The sequence below is a fragment of the Carcharhinus amblyrhynchos genome, chromosome 15 (genome assembly GCF_965287045.1).
Source record: "Carcharhinus amblyrhynchos chromosome 15, sCarAmb.v2.hapA, whole genome shotgun sequence".
Classification (NCBI taxonomy): Eukaryota; Metazoa; Chordata; class Chondrichthyes; order Carcharhiniformes; family Carcharhinidae; genus Carcharhinus; species Carcharhinus amblyrhynchos.
Genome location: NC_137338.1, coordinates 66,677,244 through 66,695,251, shown reverse-complemented (window position 1 = coordinate 66,695,251; position 18,008 = coordinate 66,677,244). Strand labels below are relative to the sequence as shown.

Sequence of the window (18,008 nt, the reverse complement as noted above, 5' to 3'; positions counted from 1 at the left end):
TCATGCTGACCAAAATGCCTATCTAAGCAAACACCATTTGCCTGCATTTGGCCCACATCCCTCTAAACCATTGCTATCCATATATCTATTCAAATGTCTTTTAAATGTTGTCAATGTCCCTGCCTCAACCACTTTCTCCGGCAACTCTATCCTCATATGTACCACCCTCTGTGAAAGAAAATTGCTCCTCAGATTTCCATTAATTCTTTTCCCTCTTAAACCTAGTTCTCAATTCCCCAAACCTGAATGCATTTACCCTGTCAATGCCTCTCATGATCTTATACATCTCTATAAGATTACCCGTCAGCCTCCTACTCTCCATTATCCCGTCTTAGAGACAGGGGTGTTCTAATGGAGCATCAGGTGACCCCCTCCACAGATTTACACTGATTCTGTAAAGAACAGAACAACCTGCTAATATCCCCATGTGGACAAGAACATTTTATAGCATATTGCTATTTAAGTGCATTACTATTGTTGAATCCTCTATTATCAACAGCCAGGAGGGCACCATTGACCAGAAACTGAATTGGACTTGCCATATAAATACCAGGACTACAAGAGCAAGTCAAAGGCTCAGTATTCTGCAGAGATTAACTCATCTCCTGACTCCCCAAAGCCTGTCCATCATCTACAAACACAAGTCAGGAGTGTGATGGAATACTCTCCATTTGCCTGGATGAATACAGTTCCAACAACACTCGATGCTCAGGACCATCAAGGACAAAGCAGCCCATTTGATTGGCATCCCATCCAAAAATATTCAACCCCTCCACCACCGATAGACTGGCAGCCGTGTACATCATCTACAAGATACTCTGCAGGAACTCACCAAGGTTTCTTGTGCAGCACCTTCTAAACCCACAACCACTACTGTCTAGAAGGACAAGGGCAGCAGAAGCTTGGGAACACCACAACCTGAAAACTCCCCTCCAAGTCATACACCATCCTGACCTGCAAATATGTTACCGTTCCTTCACTGTCACTGGGTCAAAATCCTGGAATTCCCTTCCTAACAGCATTGTGGGTGTACCTACACCACATGGTGTACAGCAGTTCAAGAAGGCAGCTCACCACAAAGGGCAACTCGGGATGGGCAATAAATGCTGTAAGAAGTCTGACAACACCAGGTTTAAGTCCAACTGATTTATTTGGTGGTAAACTCACAAGCTTTCGAGGTTTACCTCTTCATCAACGATGAACGAACAACGGATGAATGAACATCACTCAACAATCACCAGGCAAGACTGTTCCCTTCCTGTTGGTGAACACCTCAGTGGTCATGGGCATTTGGCCTCTGACCTTTGGGCAAGCATTCTCCAAGGTGGCCTTCACGACACACGACAGCGCAGAGTCGCTGAGCAGAGACCGATAGCCAACTTCCGCACACACGAGGATGGTGAAGGCCGCCTTGGAGAATGTTTGCCCGAAGGTCAGAGGCCAAATGCCCGTGACCACTGAGGTGTTCGCCAACAGGAAGGGAACAGTGTTGCCTGGTGATTGTCGAGCGGTGTTCATTCATCCGTTGTCGTAGCGTCTGCATGGTCTCCCCATGCAGAGGTGAACTCTCCATTCACCCGACAAAGAGGTCAACCTCGAAAGCTTGAGAGTTTACTACCAAATAAATCGGTTGGACTTAAACCTGGTGTTGTCAGACTTCTTACTGTGTTTACCCCAGTCCAACGCCGGCATCTCCACATCAATAAATGCCGGCCAGCCAGCGCTGTAAGTAAATAAATAAATCATTGGTATCGCCAGCAGTGTAAATACATGCATAAATTAATTTCAAAAAAACTTCCCTTCTCAATTGGACTCATCGGGTTTACATTAAAACTTCTGGAATTTTATAATGTTAGAAACAACTGTGATTTTTATGTCCACATTCAATATCGTGAGCCCTAAACTTGAAAGCAACATCAGTCTGTTTTCAATCAATACCTGCTGCCCACTGCTACATCTGGAGTGAAGACTCTGTCAATGATTAAAGTCAAATCATGATTCAATTTAGATATGGGACAAATCTTCAGTGGCGTTTGTTCTTCATTCTGAGGTTGTTTACAGCAGAGATACACATACATACACACACACACAAGCTCAGACTCTCACACACACAGAAAATGAAGGAGTCAAAGCTGGTCATTCTGCTCCCCTAAGTTAATTGAACTCTGTAGAAAGTTTGTTACAAGCAGAACAGCTTGTTCTGCTCCTCGCTGTCAGAACCACAGCTGGTGAGCGAGAATTGGGACCCTCCTTGCTGACTCTCCCCTCCCCAACCCAGGGGAGCTGGCCTTTATTGTAATCCCTACATCCACCCTGTCTGCAATGTGGCAACTCAGTATAGAGCAAGGATTCATCTCATCAGCCTACAGAATTCAGTTTTGTTTAAACTGATCCACTACTTCCAGAGATTTAACTGAATATCAACCTTCAAGGGGTGGTTCTGGTCATGTCTCTTTATCAAATGTCAGCCAGTCAAACATTCTCAGCCTTTTGACTAAGGTCAAATGTCAAAGCAAGCTCAACATGGGGTGCAATGCCTTTTCTTGTCAGCTTTTGCCTCCCTTGTGAGGACCTTGAATTGGATTCAATTTGAATAAGTTTTTGCAGCAAGCAAGGAGATAGATTAAGGATTTGCCCTATCCACTCTGTACATTGTCTCTGTAATTCTAAGACAGGAATATGGTCAGACAGAGCTGGCCAAATGTCCTTGATCAGTTCACTCCCACATGAACGTGATGCAGCAGTAATGGTACCATTGGGTTAGTAATTCAAAGGCTCAGGCCAATGTTCTGGGGATATGGGTTCAAATCCCACCACAGCAGCTGGTAGAATATAAATTCAATTCATAAATCTGGAATATAAAGCTAGTCTTAGTAATAGTAATGACAACTAGCATTGACTGTTCTAAATATTAATCTGGTTCACTAATGTCCTTTGAGGAGGGAAATCTGCTGTCCTCACCTGGTCTGGCAAGATAAGAGCACATGGTGTTGGGAGTAACATATCAGCAGGGAGGAAGGCTTGGTTAATTAACAGGAAGCAATTTCAGGTTAAGTGGATCATTTTCAGATGAGCAAACTGTAACTAGTCGAATATCACAGGGAGCAGTGCTGCGACCTCAACTATTTACAATCCACATCAATGATTTGGATGAAGGGAGTTAAAAGATGGTAGCTAAATTTGCCGATGATAGATAGAAAAGTAAGTTATGAGGAAGTAAAGAGAGATGGATAGGTTAAATGAGTGAACAAAGGTTTGGCAGATGATAAATTATTTGGGGAAACGTGAACTTGTCCATTTTGGTCAGAAGAACATAAAATCATACATTATTTCAACGGAGAGATGGAAGAACTTCGATACAGAGGGATCTGGGTGTACTGGTACATGAATCATAGGATGTTAGTGTGCAGGTACAGTAAAGAATGTTGGTCTTTACTGTGAGAGAAATGGAACATAAGTAAGGGAAGTTTACTCCAGCTGTACAGAGCCATTGGGGAGACCACATTATGAATAGTTATGATCTCATTTGGAAACAGATATAATTGCATTAGTAGTTCAGAAAAGGGTCAGCCACCTCATTGCTAGGATGGGTGGGTTATCTTATGAAGAAAAGTTGAGCAGGTTCATAGATCACAGAATCCTATCAGTGCAGAAGGCAGCCATTCATCCCATCTGCACCAACTCTCTGACAGAGTACCTTACCCGGGTCCTATCCCCATAACCACATGTATTTACCCTGCTAATCCCCCTACACACATTGGGATACTAAGAGACAAGCTAGCATGGTCAATTCACATAACCCGCGTTAGAGTGTGGGAGGAAGTCAGAGCATCCAGAGGAAACCCACGCAGACACGGGGAGAACGTGCAAACTCCACACAGACAGTGATCCAAGGATGGAATCAAATCAGGGTCCCTGGCGCTGTGAGGCAGCAGTGCTAACCACCATTCTACCCTTTATTTATTTAATAAATAGTCCAAATGATCCTTCTACAGAATTGATATACATATATAGTGGTCATTTCTAAAAAAAAATTTAAAATCCTTAAGATGGCTGAACATTGTCTTTGTAATTCTAAGACAGGAATATGGTCAGAAAGAGCTGGCCAAATGTCCTTGATCAGTTCACTCCCATGTGAATGTGATGTAGCAGTAATGATACCATTGGGTTAGTAATCCAAAGGCTCAGGCCAATGTTCTGGAGACATTACTTCAAATCCCACCACAGCAGCTGGTGGAATATAAATTCAATTCATAAATCTGGAACATAAAGCTAGTCTTAGTAATAGTAATGACAACTAGCATTGTCTGTTCTAAATATTAATCTGGTTCACTATCTGTCTGTGACTCCAAACAAAATAAGCTATCTGGCAGTTTCGGAGAAACTTGCACATCATTATCTCTGGAGATCCACTAACAATCTCTCGGTAGGCTTCACCGACCAAATTCAAAGATAACTATACAAAAGCCATCAACATTTCATAACCCAGGTTGGCCAACGGGAATCTGTGCAGCCATTAAGACAAAGGGCCTCGTAACCTTCCTTTCATTCCTTAATTTCAAAGATTGAATTATTCCAGGATTCTCTCTCAAGAACCTAATAATGTACCTTTAGCTTACAAGTTGAGCCTGTACCCATTGGAGTTTAGCAGAATGAGAGATTGGCTTACTGAATACAATCCTGAGGGGACTGGATAGGTTGGATAAAGTGAGGATATTTCCATTTGTGGGAAAGACTAGAATTAAGGGACACAGTTTAAAAATAAAAAGTCTCCCCATTCGAGGCAGAGATGAAGAGGGATGCTTTCTCACAGAGGGTTATTAATCTGTAGAATTCTCTCCGCCAGTGAGCAGTGGAGGCTGGATCACTGAATGTTGTGTGCAGTTTTGGTGTCCTTATCTGAGGAAGGATGTCCTTGTTATAGAGGGAGTACAGTGAAAGTTTACTAGGCTGATTCCTGGGATGGCAAGTCTGTCATATGAAGATTATATTCACTGGCCTTTAGAAGAGTGAGAGGGGGTCTCATAGGAACTGATAAAATTCGAACAAGGTTAGACAGGTTGGATTCAGAAAGAATGTTCCCAATGGTGGGGGAGTCCAGAACTAGGGGTCATTGTTTGAGGACAAGGGATAAACCTTTTAGAACTGCGATGGGTGAATAAATTTCTCCTCAGAGGGGGGCGAATGTGTGAAATTCACTACCACAGAATGTAGTTGAGGCCAAAACGTTGTCTGATTTCAGGAAGAAATTAGATATAGCTCATGGGGCCAAAGGGATCAAAGGATATGAGAGGAAGGGGAGATCAGGATATTGAATTTGACAATGAGCCATAATCAAGATGAATAGTAGAGCAGGTCTGAAGGGCCAAATGGCCTACCCCTGCTTCTAGTTTCTATGAATATACTCAAGGCCTAGTTAGACAGATTTTTGATGACCTAGAGAGTTGAGGGTTTTGGGGGTGGGAGGGGGAGGGGGGGCGGAGGCAGGAAAGGGGACCGAGGGGCCAAATGGCTTATTCCCGCCCCTAAATTCCAGGTTCCTATGTACTAAAAGATGAAATTTGTGTTTGGGGCACGATGGCATAGCGGTTAGCACTGCTGCCTCGCTGTACCAGGGACCTGGGTTCGATTCTGGCCTCGGGCCACTGTCCATGTGGAGTTTCCCCGTGTCTGACTGGGTTTCCTCCACAGTCCAAGGATGTGTGGGTTTGGGGGATTAGTGGAGTAAAAAGTGCATTGGGGTTACAGGGATAGGGCCTGGATGGGATGCTCTGTTTTAAAGTCAGTGCAGACTCCATGGGCCAAATAGCTTCATTCTGCATTGTAGGGATTGGATGAATTCCTTTGTAGTCTAAAACATGTCAATGCATTCGAGGTTACTGCTTTATACAAGCCAGGAGGAGAATTGGGATTTATTAAGAGTTTCCGGAGAGCTGTCTCATACCTTCGTTGATGGGCAGCAGTGTAATAGCGATACTGAGTCTCCCACGTCCCAGACTCACTAAGTGAGGTCTCTCCGTCTGCATCTTCAAGCCTTTCCCGATATCAATGATATCCAATGATGCGCTCTGTAAATAAACCCAAATCCAACAGCAGTTCAGTGAAGGTCTATATTTATATAGTGCACTTCCCTACCTCAGGGCATCCCAAAGCTCTACAGCCAATACAGTACCTTGCAAATAACACACGTAGGGGAAAATGCTGCTGACTGCTTACCTGTCGACTTAAATCTGAAGTAAAATGCAAATATCAGTAATAGTGACCTTGAAACTACCAGTGATCAAGGCCCAAATTTTAAAAATCTATTCTTTCATGGTGTGGTTGGTTTCAATTAGCCATTTCCGGGAGCAATCAGAACCTCCCACATTGCTCTGGTCTGGAGTCACATGTAGGCCAACCGGGTAAGAACGGCAGATTTCATAGAACAATACAGCACAGGAACAAGGCCTTCAACCCAAACATGACACCAAATTAAACTAATACCTTCTTCTGCCTACACTTGGTCCATATCCCTCTATTCCTTGCACATTCACGTACTTATCTAAAAGCCCCTTAAATGCCCCTTGCACAAAGTGAACAAGATGAGTTTTAGATGATTCATCACCATTACCGAGATAAGTTTTATATTCCAGATTTATTATCCAAATTTAAATTCCACCAGTTCCCCTGTTGGGATTTGAACCCATGTCCCCAGGGCCTCTGGATTACTGGTCCAGTGACATTATCACTACTCCACCATCCCCGCTCTGGGAGTAAAAGAACAATAAGCATGAAAGACCAAGGGGGCAATTCTCCCAGCCCTCTGTGCTCCTTATACAGAGGCCGTTTCGCAGGCTCCCCACTGGGCATCACAGTCTCCACGCACCACCAGCAGGCAGATTCCCAACACCGTCAGCTCCGCACCAGAAACCTGTGCGGAACTGAATAAGTTACGGAAATGCTAACTTGAAAGTATTTCAAATCCCATTAGTGGGCCCGGGATTGAAGGCTTTAGGACTGCTAGTGCTCCCCGCACCCATCTGTCAGGAGTGGTTCACTCCAGCAGGGGGTTTACAATAGCTCCCCACTTGCAGGGAGCTGGCAGGGCGGGACCCTGCTGCAGTGAAGGGGGCCACAGAGGGTCAGAGGTAAAGGGGGGGGTGCCGCCAGGACATTGCCACCTTAGCAGTGCCAGTCTGGTCCTCTGGCACTGCCCAAAGTGGCAATATCCAGGGGGCACCCTGGCACTTCCCACCAGACATCGGGCAGTGCTAAGGGGGCAAAGCCAGAAGGAACGGGGATTCCGGAGGGGAGATTGGTGGGGGTGGAGGGAGTCCCGCTGCCTCTTTCCATTTCGGCAAGGCGATAGAAGGAGAGCGGCCAGTGATGGGAGCTGCATGGGGGAAGGGGGTGGGAATGGGGCGTCGTGGCCTGCTGTGAGGGTGGGGGTCAGAGATCGGGGGAGGCGGGGCTGGCCCAGATATGTTCACATGGTCAGTGACTTGGGGTCGTGGGGCAGGGGCTGGAGCGATTGGGAGGCTGGCAGTGTGGGCTACTGCACATATGCCAATCTCGGCGCTGGCAGATTGGCGCACGCGCAGTGGCCCACTCAGCACTATGCTGCTGGCCTCTCCAGCAGGGATAGGGCCTGCCTGCTGATTTCCAATGGGATTCATACTAGCGCACTCTTCAATGCACAGTGTGGAAGATTCATTTTGAAACTCTTGCTGAAAAAAAACCAACATGATTCACTCCAGTTTTAACATGAATTCGATCCTGAAAATTTTGGGGGGAGCTTACCTCCCCCAAATTCGTTCGTGTGATCTGACATCGATAGATAGGTCTCACGGCCTAAGGGGCAGCAATAAAGAAATGGATCCCATTCTATTCCAGATCTAACCACGCTGTGTGAATTTATCTACACCACACTTTCAGACAATGCGTTCCAGATCCTTACCATTCTCTCAGTAAAAGTTTTTCCTCACGTAGATTTTGTTTTCTTTGCCAATCACCATAAATCCGTGGCCCCTTTCAATGGGGAACAATTTCTCTTGTTCTACTCTATTCAGACCTCTATCAAATCTCCTCTCCACTTTTTTACTCAGGTAGACAGTCCCAGCTTCTCCTTGTAACTTTAACAACTCCCTCCCAGAATCATTCTTGGGAATCTTTGCTGTATTCTCTCCAGTGCCTTCACACCCTTTTCTAAAGTGCGGTGTCCAGAACGGACACAGGTGAGGACAGATCAGTATTTTAAACAGAAAACTTCCAGCCGTAGCTCAACACAAGGCTTTCCAATGTACTGAGAGGGGGAAACAGTCATAGCTTAATCACTGGTCAACGTGACTCTGTCTTATGGTTAATTGTGTGTCCGGTCACTATGGAATTCTCAACAGGAGACACTCACCTTCAGTATTTCTGGATCATTCTTTGATGCCTCCTTCTCCTCCAGTTCATTTTCAGTTTCAGACTCTCTCTTCTCCTGCACATTTACAAAACAACAAATATTCAAGGTTTAGTTAAGCAGGTCCAGACAATAGATCTTAGAATCAGAGAATTATACACAACAGGAAGAGGCTATTCAGCCCATCATACCATTGCTAGCTCTTTGAAAGATGCTATCCCATTAATTCCCCTCCCCCTAGTCTTAGCCTGTAAGATTTTTTTCCTTTTTAAGCATATCTCTCATTTTGCTTTGAAAGTTACGATCGAATTTGTTGCCACCGACCTGTCAGCAGCTTATTTCAATCATTGTTGAGGAAGAATATATCTGAAGCTCAGCTGTACCATAAGACAGGTTTATTTCCAAACCAGCCAAGTCACAGACTCACTCAGTCCCTTCCAGACACTCCAGAATGAACTGGGAAAGTCTTACAATGATTGCTCCATACTTTCACACTTGGGGATGGTTGTGCTGAGTTATCTAATTATCCTTTAAGGAAGTGGCATAGTGATGTTATCACTGGACGAGTAATCCAGAGACCCAGGGTAATGCTTTGGGGACCTGGGTTCAAATCCCACCATGGCAGATGTTGAGATGTGAATTAAATAAAAATGTGGAATTAAAAGTCTAATGATAACCGTGAAACCATTGCTGGTTTTGGTAAGAACCAATCAGGTTCACTAATGTCCTTTCGGGAAGTAAATCTGCCGTGCTTCCCCAGTTGATTTTTCCAGTCTTGGGATTTGGGAATCCCTGGCTAGGATTGTCTATCCCAAGACAATCCAAGATTATTGTCTATCCCTGAGGGCAGTTAAGATTCAACCACATTGCTGTGAGTTTGGAGTCACACGTAGGCCAGAACAGATAAGGATGAAAGATTTCCTTCCCTAAAGGACTGGCCTACACATGATCCACGGCAACGTGGTCGACTCTTAAATGCACTCAATTGAAGGGCAATTAGGGATGGGTAATAAACGCAGGCCCAGCCATGAACGAATCGAATAAAGACCGGGCTGCAGGACAGCCATCAACACAAACAAGTACAGTCCCTCAAATATCACTTGTATTAACTGCACCCCGAGGAGACTCTGAGTGAACTGTGCAGCTAGAGTACCAATAAATAATCTGAGACAAAATAGGCCTCGTCAAGCAGATGTCACTGCTAGGCCAGCATTCCATGCCCATCTCTAATTGCCCTCGAGAAGGTGGTGGTGAGCTGCCTTCTTGAACGACCGCAGTCCCTGAAGTATATGAAAGGATCTGAGGAGAGCTGGGAAGATGGATACAAAACTGGCTTGGTCACAGAAGTCATGATGTGGATGTGCCAGTGTTGGACTGGGGTAAACACAGTAAAAAGTCTGACAACACCAGGTTTTAGTCCAACTGATTTATTTGATAGTAAACTCACAAGCTTTCGAGGGGACGCCCTCTTCGTAAACTCACAAGCATTCAAGGGGACGCCCTCTCGAAAGCTTGTGAGTTTACTATCAAATAAATCGGTTGGACTAAAACCTGGTGTTGTCAGACTTTTTACTTGGTCACAGAAGAGAGAGGGTAACAGGAGAGGGGTGCTTTTCTGAATGGAAGGCTGTGACTAGCTGTGTTCCACAGGGATCAGTTCTGGGACCTTTGGTATTCCTAGTGTATATAAATGATTTGGGGAAACATGTAGATGGTCTGAATAATAAGTTCGTAGATAGCGGTATTTAAGGGACAACCAGCGAATAAATGAATAGGATGGGAATAGAAGGATACAGTCTCTGTGAGTGCATACAGTTTTAGTTTAGGTAGGTATCATGATCGGTGCAGGTTGAGGACTGAGGACCTGTTCCTGGACTGTATTTTCTTTGTACAGGTACACCCATGGTGCTGTTAGCGAAGGAGTTCCAGAATTTTGACCCATTGACAGTGAAGGAACAGCGATATACTTCCAAGTCAGGATTGAGAGTAATTTGGGGGGAACCTCCAGGTGTGGTATTCCCAGGTATCAGCTGTTCTTGTCCTTCTAGATGATCGTGGTCGTAGGTTTAGAAGGTGCTGCCTAAGGAGCCATGGTGAGCTCTTGCAGTGCATCTTGTAGATGGCACACATAACTGCCACTGTTCGTCAGTGGTGGATGGAGTGAATGTTTGCAGATGGGGTGCCAACCAAACTGGCTGCTTTGTCCTGGGTGGTGTTGAGTTTCTTGAGTGTTGTTGGAGCTGCACCCACCCAGGCAGGTGGAGATTGTTGATCATATTCCTGACTTTTGTCTTATAAATGGATTTGGGGAGTCAGGAGGTTACTTACCACAGGATTCCTAAGCCCTGACCTGCATTGGTAGCCACAGTATTTATGTGTCTAGTCCAGTTCAATTTCTGTTCAAATGGTAGCTCCCAAGGCATTGATAGTGGGCGAGTCGGCAATGATAATGCCATTGAGTGTCATGAGGAATTGGTTTGATGCTCTCTTGTTGGAGATGGTCATTGCCTGGCACTTATGTAGTGTAAATGTTGCTTGCCACTTGTCAGCCCAAGTCTGAATGTTGTCCAGGTCTTGTTGCATTGGACTTGGATTGCTTCAGTATGAAGAGTTGCGAATGGTGAACATTATGCAGTTATCCTTGAACATCCACACTTCTGGCCATATCACGGAAGGAAGCTCATTGATAGTTGGGTCCAGCACACTATCCCGAGTGATGTCCTGGAGCTGAGATGATTTACCTCCAATCACCAACCATCTTTGTTCATCCCAGGTATGCCTCCAGCCCAGTGGAGAGATTTCTCACTCATTTCCACTGACTCCAGTCCCTAGCGTTTACCACCCTTCTTTAATTTATTTTGAAGACTTTTCAGAAAGACAGGATTTCCCTACAATATAATTTAAAGCTTTTCGAAGACATTCAATATGATGCCACATGAGAGACTTGCATCCCACTGGGAGGACTGTGTATAGTTCTGACGTCCCGAGTTAGGGAACAATGTACTTGCATTGGAGCCAGTTCAGAGCAGGTTCACTTGGGTGGTTCCTGATCCTATTCTAAATTCTTTTGAAGGAACTTTTTCTGATAATGATGTGCAGTGAATAAGAACATTTGTAGTTGAGATTCCTAAGGCCAGCAGTCATCAACTTTTGGGAGAGATTGAACCAATCCAATACCTGATCCAAACATCTCCATAATTGTCCGTCCAGTCACTGTGTACCCTTGGGCGTCACTGGGAAACTCAAAATCAGTGGTTCGGCCTGAGCTAGAGAATTGCATCTGATTCTGGGTAAATTATGAGTAAAGGTTGAATAGATTGGGCCAATACTCTGCCTCTTTGCTCTGTAAATTCCTCCAGCCCTATCAACCTCCAAGATCATTGTTCTCCTTCGATTCTGGTCGAACGCATTCCTAACTTCCATGGCGCCCAAGCTCCCTTCCTCTCACCTTTCAAGACTCTCATTAAAACATAACTCTTTAACCAAGCTTGGACTTCATACATGTGAGCAGCTCATCCTTTGGTGTTGATTCATTTTTATTCTAGAACATAGAACATTACAGCGCAGAACAGGCCCACGATGTTGCGCCGACCAATTAAGAGAAAAGCAACGACCCTCTAACCTAAACCAATCCATTTCCAGCCATAAACCTATCCACGGATCTCTTAAACGCCCCCAAACTAGGCGCATCTACAACTGCAGCAGGCAGGGCATTCCATTCCCCCACCACCCTCTGGGTAAAGAACCTACCCCTGACATCCGTCCTATAACTACCACCCCTTAATTTAAAGCTATGCCCCCTCGTGCTAGCTTTCTCCATCCAAGGAAAAAGGCTATCACTGTCCACCCTATCTAAACCTCTAATCATCTTGTATGTTTCAATAAGATCCCCTCTTAGCCGCCTTCTTTCCAACGAAAACAACCTCAAATCCCTCAGTCTCTCCTCATAGGACCTTCCGTCCATACCAGGCAACATCCTGGTAAACCTCCTCTGCACCCTCTCCAATGCCTCCACATCCTTCCTATAATGTGGGGACCAGAACTGCACACAATACTCCAAGTGCGGCCGCACCAGAGTTTTGTACAGTTGCAACATGACGTTGCGGCTCCTAAATTCAATCCCCCTACCAATAAACGCCAAGACACCGTATGCCTTCCTAACAACCTTATCGACTTGATTTCCAACTTTCAGGGATCTATGCACATATACACCTAGACCCCTCTGGTGCTGTAAAGGCTGTGGTGCTAGATAAACACAAGTTGTTGTTGATTTGAACAACCAAGCACTGATGTTTAAACACTTTGAATTGGCTCCACATAAACAATCCACTTGTGCAAACAGTTAATGGTCTTCATTCCAAGCTTTTGAAATGAGCCTTGTAACTGCATGGGCCCCTGGGAGAGGCTTCAATGTTAATTGATCTCACAGCCCTTGCCTTCACGTCGATCTTCAGTTCAGTCATTTAGCATCCTGTGTAAACTAATACACAGCTGGTCACTTAGTCAGATCTGTTGGAAGTCACTTCAAGAAATGAAGTTGTTCCTTGGTAAGTCCAGCCCAATTGGCTGAGGGACGATCCAGAACCCACGTACTCCAGCCCCTGGAATTTTGCCACAGTTAAACCCGGCCCCTCACTGGAATGTGCTCCAGAAAAACAAGGACACAATAGCAAACACCTCTCAGAAATCACACAATGAAGGGCATGAATTTCAACCCATTCAGCCAAGCGTAACTTGATAGTGACAGAGTGTGGATTATGCACCCTGAACTCCCCACATTAAATGTCAGTCTGGGGGCAAGGGGGAAGGTACAATTTCAACCAATGCTTTCATTCTACACTGGATGCTACTTTTCTAAGAGCAGGGTAGGATCTGTCTTCACGTCTCTGATGATACATCGTTCAGCAATAATCACTGTCCAGGCAGTGTTATTTCCAGAGCATCCAGCACTATCAGAAAGTTGTGGGAAATGGCAAATCAATTCGCACTTTCGTTACCATTGAATCGCATACTTCGAAATGTTAGCAATCCCATGGCCATACAACGTAATTCAAAATTAATCCCACTGCCCAACACTTTCCCCATAGCCCTGTATCGATCGCAAACTTACCCCACTCTCTCCCCATTGTCTGTATCAATACCAAACTAATCTCATCACCCGTTCTCTTTCCATAGCCCCAAATCAATCCCCAAACTACTGCCACTGCCCCATATCCTTGTATCAATCCCAAACTAATCCACTCCTTCCCCACATATTTGGTATTTCAGAAAGAGTTTGACAAAGTCCCGCATAAGGGATGATATGAAAGATTGAAGTGCATAGGATTGGAGGAAGTATTCAGATGGATAGAAAACTGGTTAGCAGAGAGGAAACAAAGAGTAGGAATTAACGGGTGCTTTTCAAATTGGCAGGCAGTAATTAGTGGGATACTGCAGGGATTAGTGCAAGGCCACCAGCTATTTGCAATGTATGTTAATGATTTGGTTGAGGGAACAAAATGTAACATCTCAAAGTTTGCAGATGATACCAAGTTGGGTGGGAGGGTGAACTGTGACGAAAATGCAGAGATCCTTCTGCAGGATCTGGACAGGTTGTGGGCAAATCTACGGCAGATGCAGTATAAATTGGATAAATGTGAGGTTATTCACATTGGAAGCAAAAACAAGAAGGCAGATTGCGTCCTGAATGAGTGTAAATTGAGAGGGGGGGAATGTGCAATGGGACCTGGGTCTCCTTGTGCACCAGTCACTGAAGTTAAGCATGCAGTGCAGCAGGCGGTAAAGAATGCAAATGGTATGTTGGCCTTCAATGCAAGAGGTTTTGAGTACAGCAGCAGGGATGTGTTGTTGCAATTATACAAGGCCTTGGTGAGGCCACACCTAGAGTATTGTGTGCAGTTTTGGTCTCCTTTTCTGAGAAAGGATGTTCTTGCTCTCGAGGGAGTGCAGCAAAGATTTAGCAGACTAATTCCAGGACTGACGTATGAGGAGAGATTGACTAGGTTAGGATTTTTTTTGCTGGAGTCCATGCGAATGAGGGGGATCTCATAGAGATTTGTAAAATTCTAACAGGACTAGACAGGGATACAGTAGATACAGGGACAATACTTGCGATGGTGGGGGAGTCTGGAACCAGTGTCACAGTACGAGGATTCGGGATAGACCATTTAGGACGGAGGTGAGGAGACATTTCTTCACCCAACGAGTGGTGAGCCTGTGGATTTCATTCCCACAGGAAGTAGGGTGCATGGGGTGTCAGGAAGGGGTAGTACCTCTGGTGGGGGGACATGTTGCGTCCATTTCAGGGCGGTTTGTCCACCCTTTGTCCCCTCCAGCACTCAGCTCTCACCTGTGGCTCTCCGTGGTCATTTGCATGCAACAGTGGCCAGGCCCCGGGCAATGGCTTCAACAAGCCGGCTAAACCACGTGAGGGTAGCCGACGGGTGAGACACCCTCGGTGAGATAGGGAGATGTCTATCCCAGCTTGTGAAGACAGAGTCCGGCAGATTGAACGGACGAAACCAATGGATGGTCCAACCGTCAAGAAGGCAGTCTCTGCAAGTGTCATGGAACGCGAAGAGCAGGACAAGATACAGGAGACGTTCTGGTCATCCACTGCGCCTAGTCCCATCTCCAGCCGTCTTGACTCTTGTCTTGCCTCTGGATCCAGATGGGAATTGGGAAGAGAGAGTGAGGCTGACACTGCGCAACTCGCCCTCACTTTAATCCAAATGAAGTGCTAATCTCGACACCATCGTCATCGTGTTCAACCTTTGAAGTCCTGTGACGAAGCAACAGGTGTGGATACACTGGGAGCTGTAGTCACAGACCTGCACACAAGCGACTCAGGTCTAATGGTCGCTTTCCACTGACCGAAGCAGCAGCGGAACTCGGCGTCTACCTGGACGGCCAAGCAGCCCTCTTCGGGAACGCACTGCTCACCTCCGTAGAATAAGGAAGGGGTTAGAAAAGGTGCCCTAAACATTGCCTGCTGTACTACACCTTGGCCAGTTTACCGCGGCTGGCGGGGATCCCATCTTGTGGCCGAACACACAAAATAAAACACAAGGTGATACCACTCACCATCGGCACTTGGAACGTGCGCACGCTTTTGGACAACCCTACAGCAGACAGACCAGAGAGAAGAACAGCCTTAGTTGTCAGAGAGCTTGCAAGATACAACATTGACATTGCAGCCCTGAGCGAAACCCATCTTGCCAACGTAGGTCAGTTGACTGAAACTGGAGGTGGATACACTTTTTTCTGGAGCAGTCATGGCAGCGATGAGCGTTGTGATGCTGGAATTGGATTCGCCTCAGGAGTCACCTTGTTCGGCAACTTGATAGTCTGCCCAAGGGTGTGAACGACTGGCTTGAGACATTACAGCTTCCACCACAGAACAGAAGTCAAGCCACCCTGATCAGCACCTATGCCCCCACAATGAACAAGCCAGATGAGATGATAGACAAGTTCTATGAAGAACTAGACACCCTACTATTAGCAGTGAGCAGTACCAACAAGCTTATCTTGCTTGGCGATTTCAATGCTTACAGAGTAACACCGTGGCTTCCGCAAAGGTCGTGGGACTACTGATATGATTTTTCCTGCGCGCCAACTTCAGGAGATGTGTCAGGAGCAGAATCGCAAGCTCTACACAACCTTTGTTGACCTCGTGAAAGCCTTCGATACTGCAAGCCGACAAGGCCTGTGGAGGATCATGTCAAAGTTCAGCTGCCCCCCCAAATTCATTCAAATGGTACGCCAGTTCCATGATGGCCAGAGTACTGGATGGCGGAGAATCCTCTGAGACACTCCCAGTCACCAATGGCATCAAACAGGGCTGTGTACTCGCATCTACACTGTTCAGCATGATGTTTACTGCCATGCTGAATGATGCCTTCCAGGACGGTGTTACTGGAATCAGCCTCAAGTACAGAGTGGATGGGAAGCTTTCCAACCTGAGGAGACTTCAGGCTATTACCAAAGTGAGAGAGATTTCCTCTTTGCCAATGACTGCGACCTGTATGCTGGTTCAGAGCCAGAGATGCAAGTCAGCATGGACAAATTTTCCACGGCGTGTGACAACTTTGGACTCACCATCAACATTAAAAAGACCAAAGTCATGCACCAGCCTGCTCCTCATGCACTGTACACAGAACCCATAATCACAATCAAAGGGCAGAAACTACAGGCAGTGAACCAGTTCACTTATCTTGGCAGCATCCTCTCCCAAGCAGTGGCTATTGATGCAAAAGTTAACTGCAGAATAGCAAAGGCTAGTTCTGCTTTTGGTAGATTGCGCTCCACTGTATGGGAACGTCGAGGAATCAGCCCAGCAACAAAACTGGAGGTCAACAGCGCCGTGTTACTCACTACCCTCCTGTGTGCCTGTGAAACGTGGACTGTGTATTGAAGGCATGTAAAACAGCTCAATCGTTTCCACATGACTTGTCTTCACAGAATATTATGCATCCGATGGCAAAACAAAGTACCAGACACTGAAGTTCTCTCTAGAGCAAGTCTACCATCAGTCCACACACTGCTGATGAGAGCACAGACCCGGTGGGCAGGTCATGTCATCCCTATGTCAGATGAGCGCATACCCAAGCAGCTCCTTTTTGGGGAACACTCTGCTGGAAAACGTTCGCATGGAGGGCAGAAGAAACGTTACAAAGACACACTCAAAGCCTCCCTGAAGTTGCTTGACATTGACACAACCACCTGGGGAATGATGGCACAAAACCGCCCTACCTGGCGCTGCCTCATCCACAAAGGCTGTCAAGCTCACGAAACAAGGCGTATTGCTGAAGCGCAACTTAAGCGCGAGCTGCGCAAGTCCAGAGCCACCAGCGCAGCAACTACAGTGACTACACAAGTCTGTCCAATATGTGCCAGGACATTCCGTGCCCGAATTGGCCTGATCAGTCATCTTCGGACACACCGCAACCAGCCTCAAAATGACTAATGGTGTTGAGATCCTCATCGATGACGATGGACGAACAACAGTCGATGCCAAAACATTTGAATATATTCAAGGAGGCATCACGATGGCACAGTGGTTAGCACTGCTGCCTCACAGCGCCATGAACCTGGGTTCAATTCCAGCTTCAGGTCAGTGCCTGTGTGGAGTTTTCACATTCTCCCCGTGTCTGCATGGGTTTACTTCGGGTTCTCCGGTTTCCTCCCACATTCCAAAGGCATGCGGGTTAGGTTGATTGGCCATGCTAAGTTGACCCTAGGTCAGAGAATTAGCAGGGTAGATATTTGGGGTTACAGGAATAGGGCCTGGGTGAGATTATGGTTGGTGCACACTCGATGGGCCAAATGGCCTCCTTTTCCACTGTGGGATTCTGTGAAGAGATGGCTAGATATAGCACTTGGGGCAAATGGGGTCAAAGGTTATGAGGAGAAAGCAGGATTAGGCCATCAGCCATGATTGCAATGAATAGCAGACCAGGCTCAAAGGGCCAAATGGCCTCTTCCAGCTCCCATCTTCTATGTTTAGCCCTGTATCAATCCCACACCAATCCCACTGCCCCACTCTTTCCATAAAGCCTTACATTAATCCCAAATTAATGCCATTGTACCACTCTCCCCCCATAGCTCCATATCAATCCCACTGCCC

The 18,008-nt window shown here is 46.1% G+C and overlaps 1 protein-coding gene across 1 annotated transcript in view; it reads right to left on the bottom strand.

The window, feature by feature from the left end:
- phldb2b (pleckstrin homology-like domain, family B, member 2b) overlaps positions 1-8,442 on the bottom strand; it is a 174,621-nt gene extending 166,179 nt beyond the window's left edge. The window contains exons 1-2 of the mRNA XM_080204108.1: positions 8,387-8,442; positions 5,945-6,068 (exon numbers count right to left, since the gene is read on the bottom strand). Coding sequence (XP_080060234.1) covers positions 5,945-6,026 — 82 coding nt within the window. The 5' untranslated portion in view covers positions 6,027-6,068; positions 8,387-8,442. The remainder of the gene's footprint in view (positions 1-5,944; positions 6,069-8,386) is intronic.
- Positions 8,443-18,008: the final 9,566 nt, after the last annotated feature.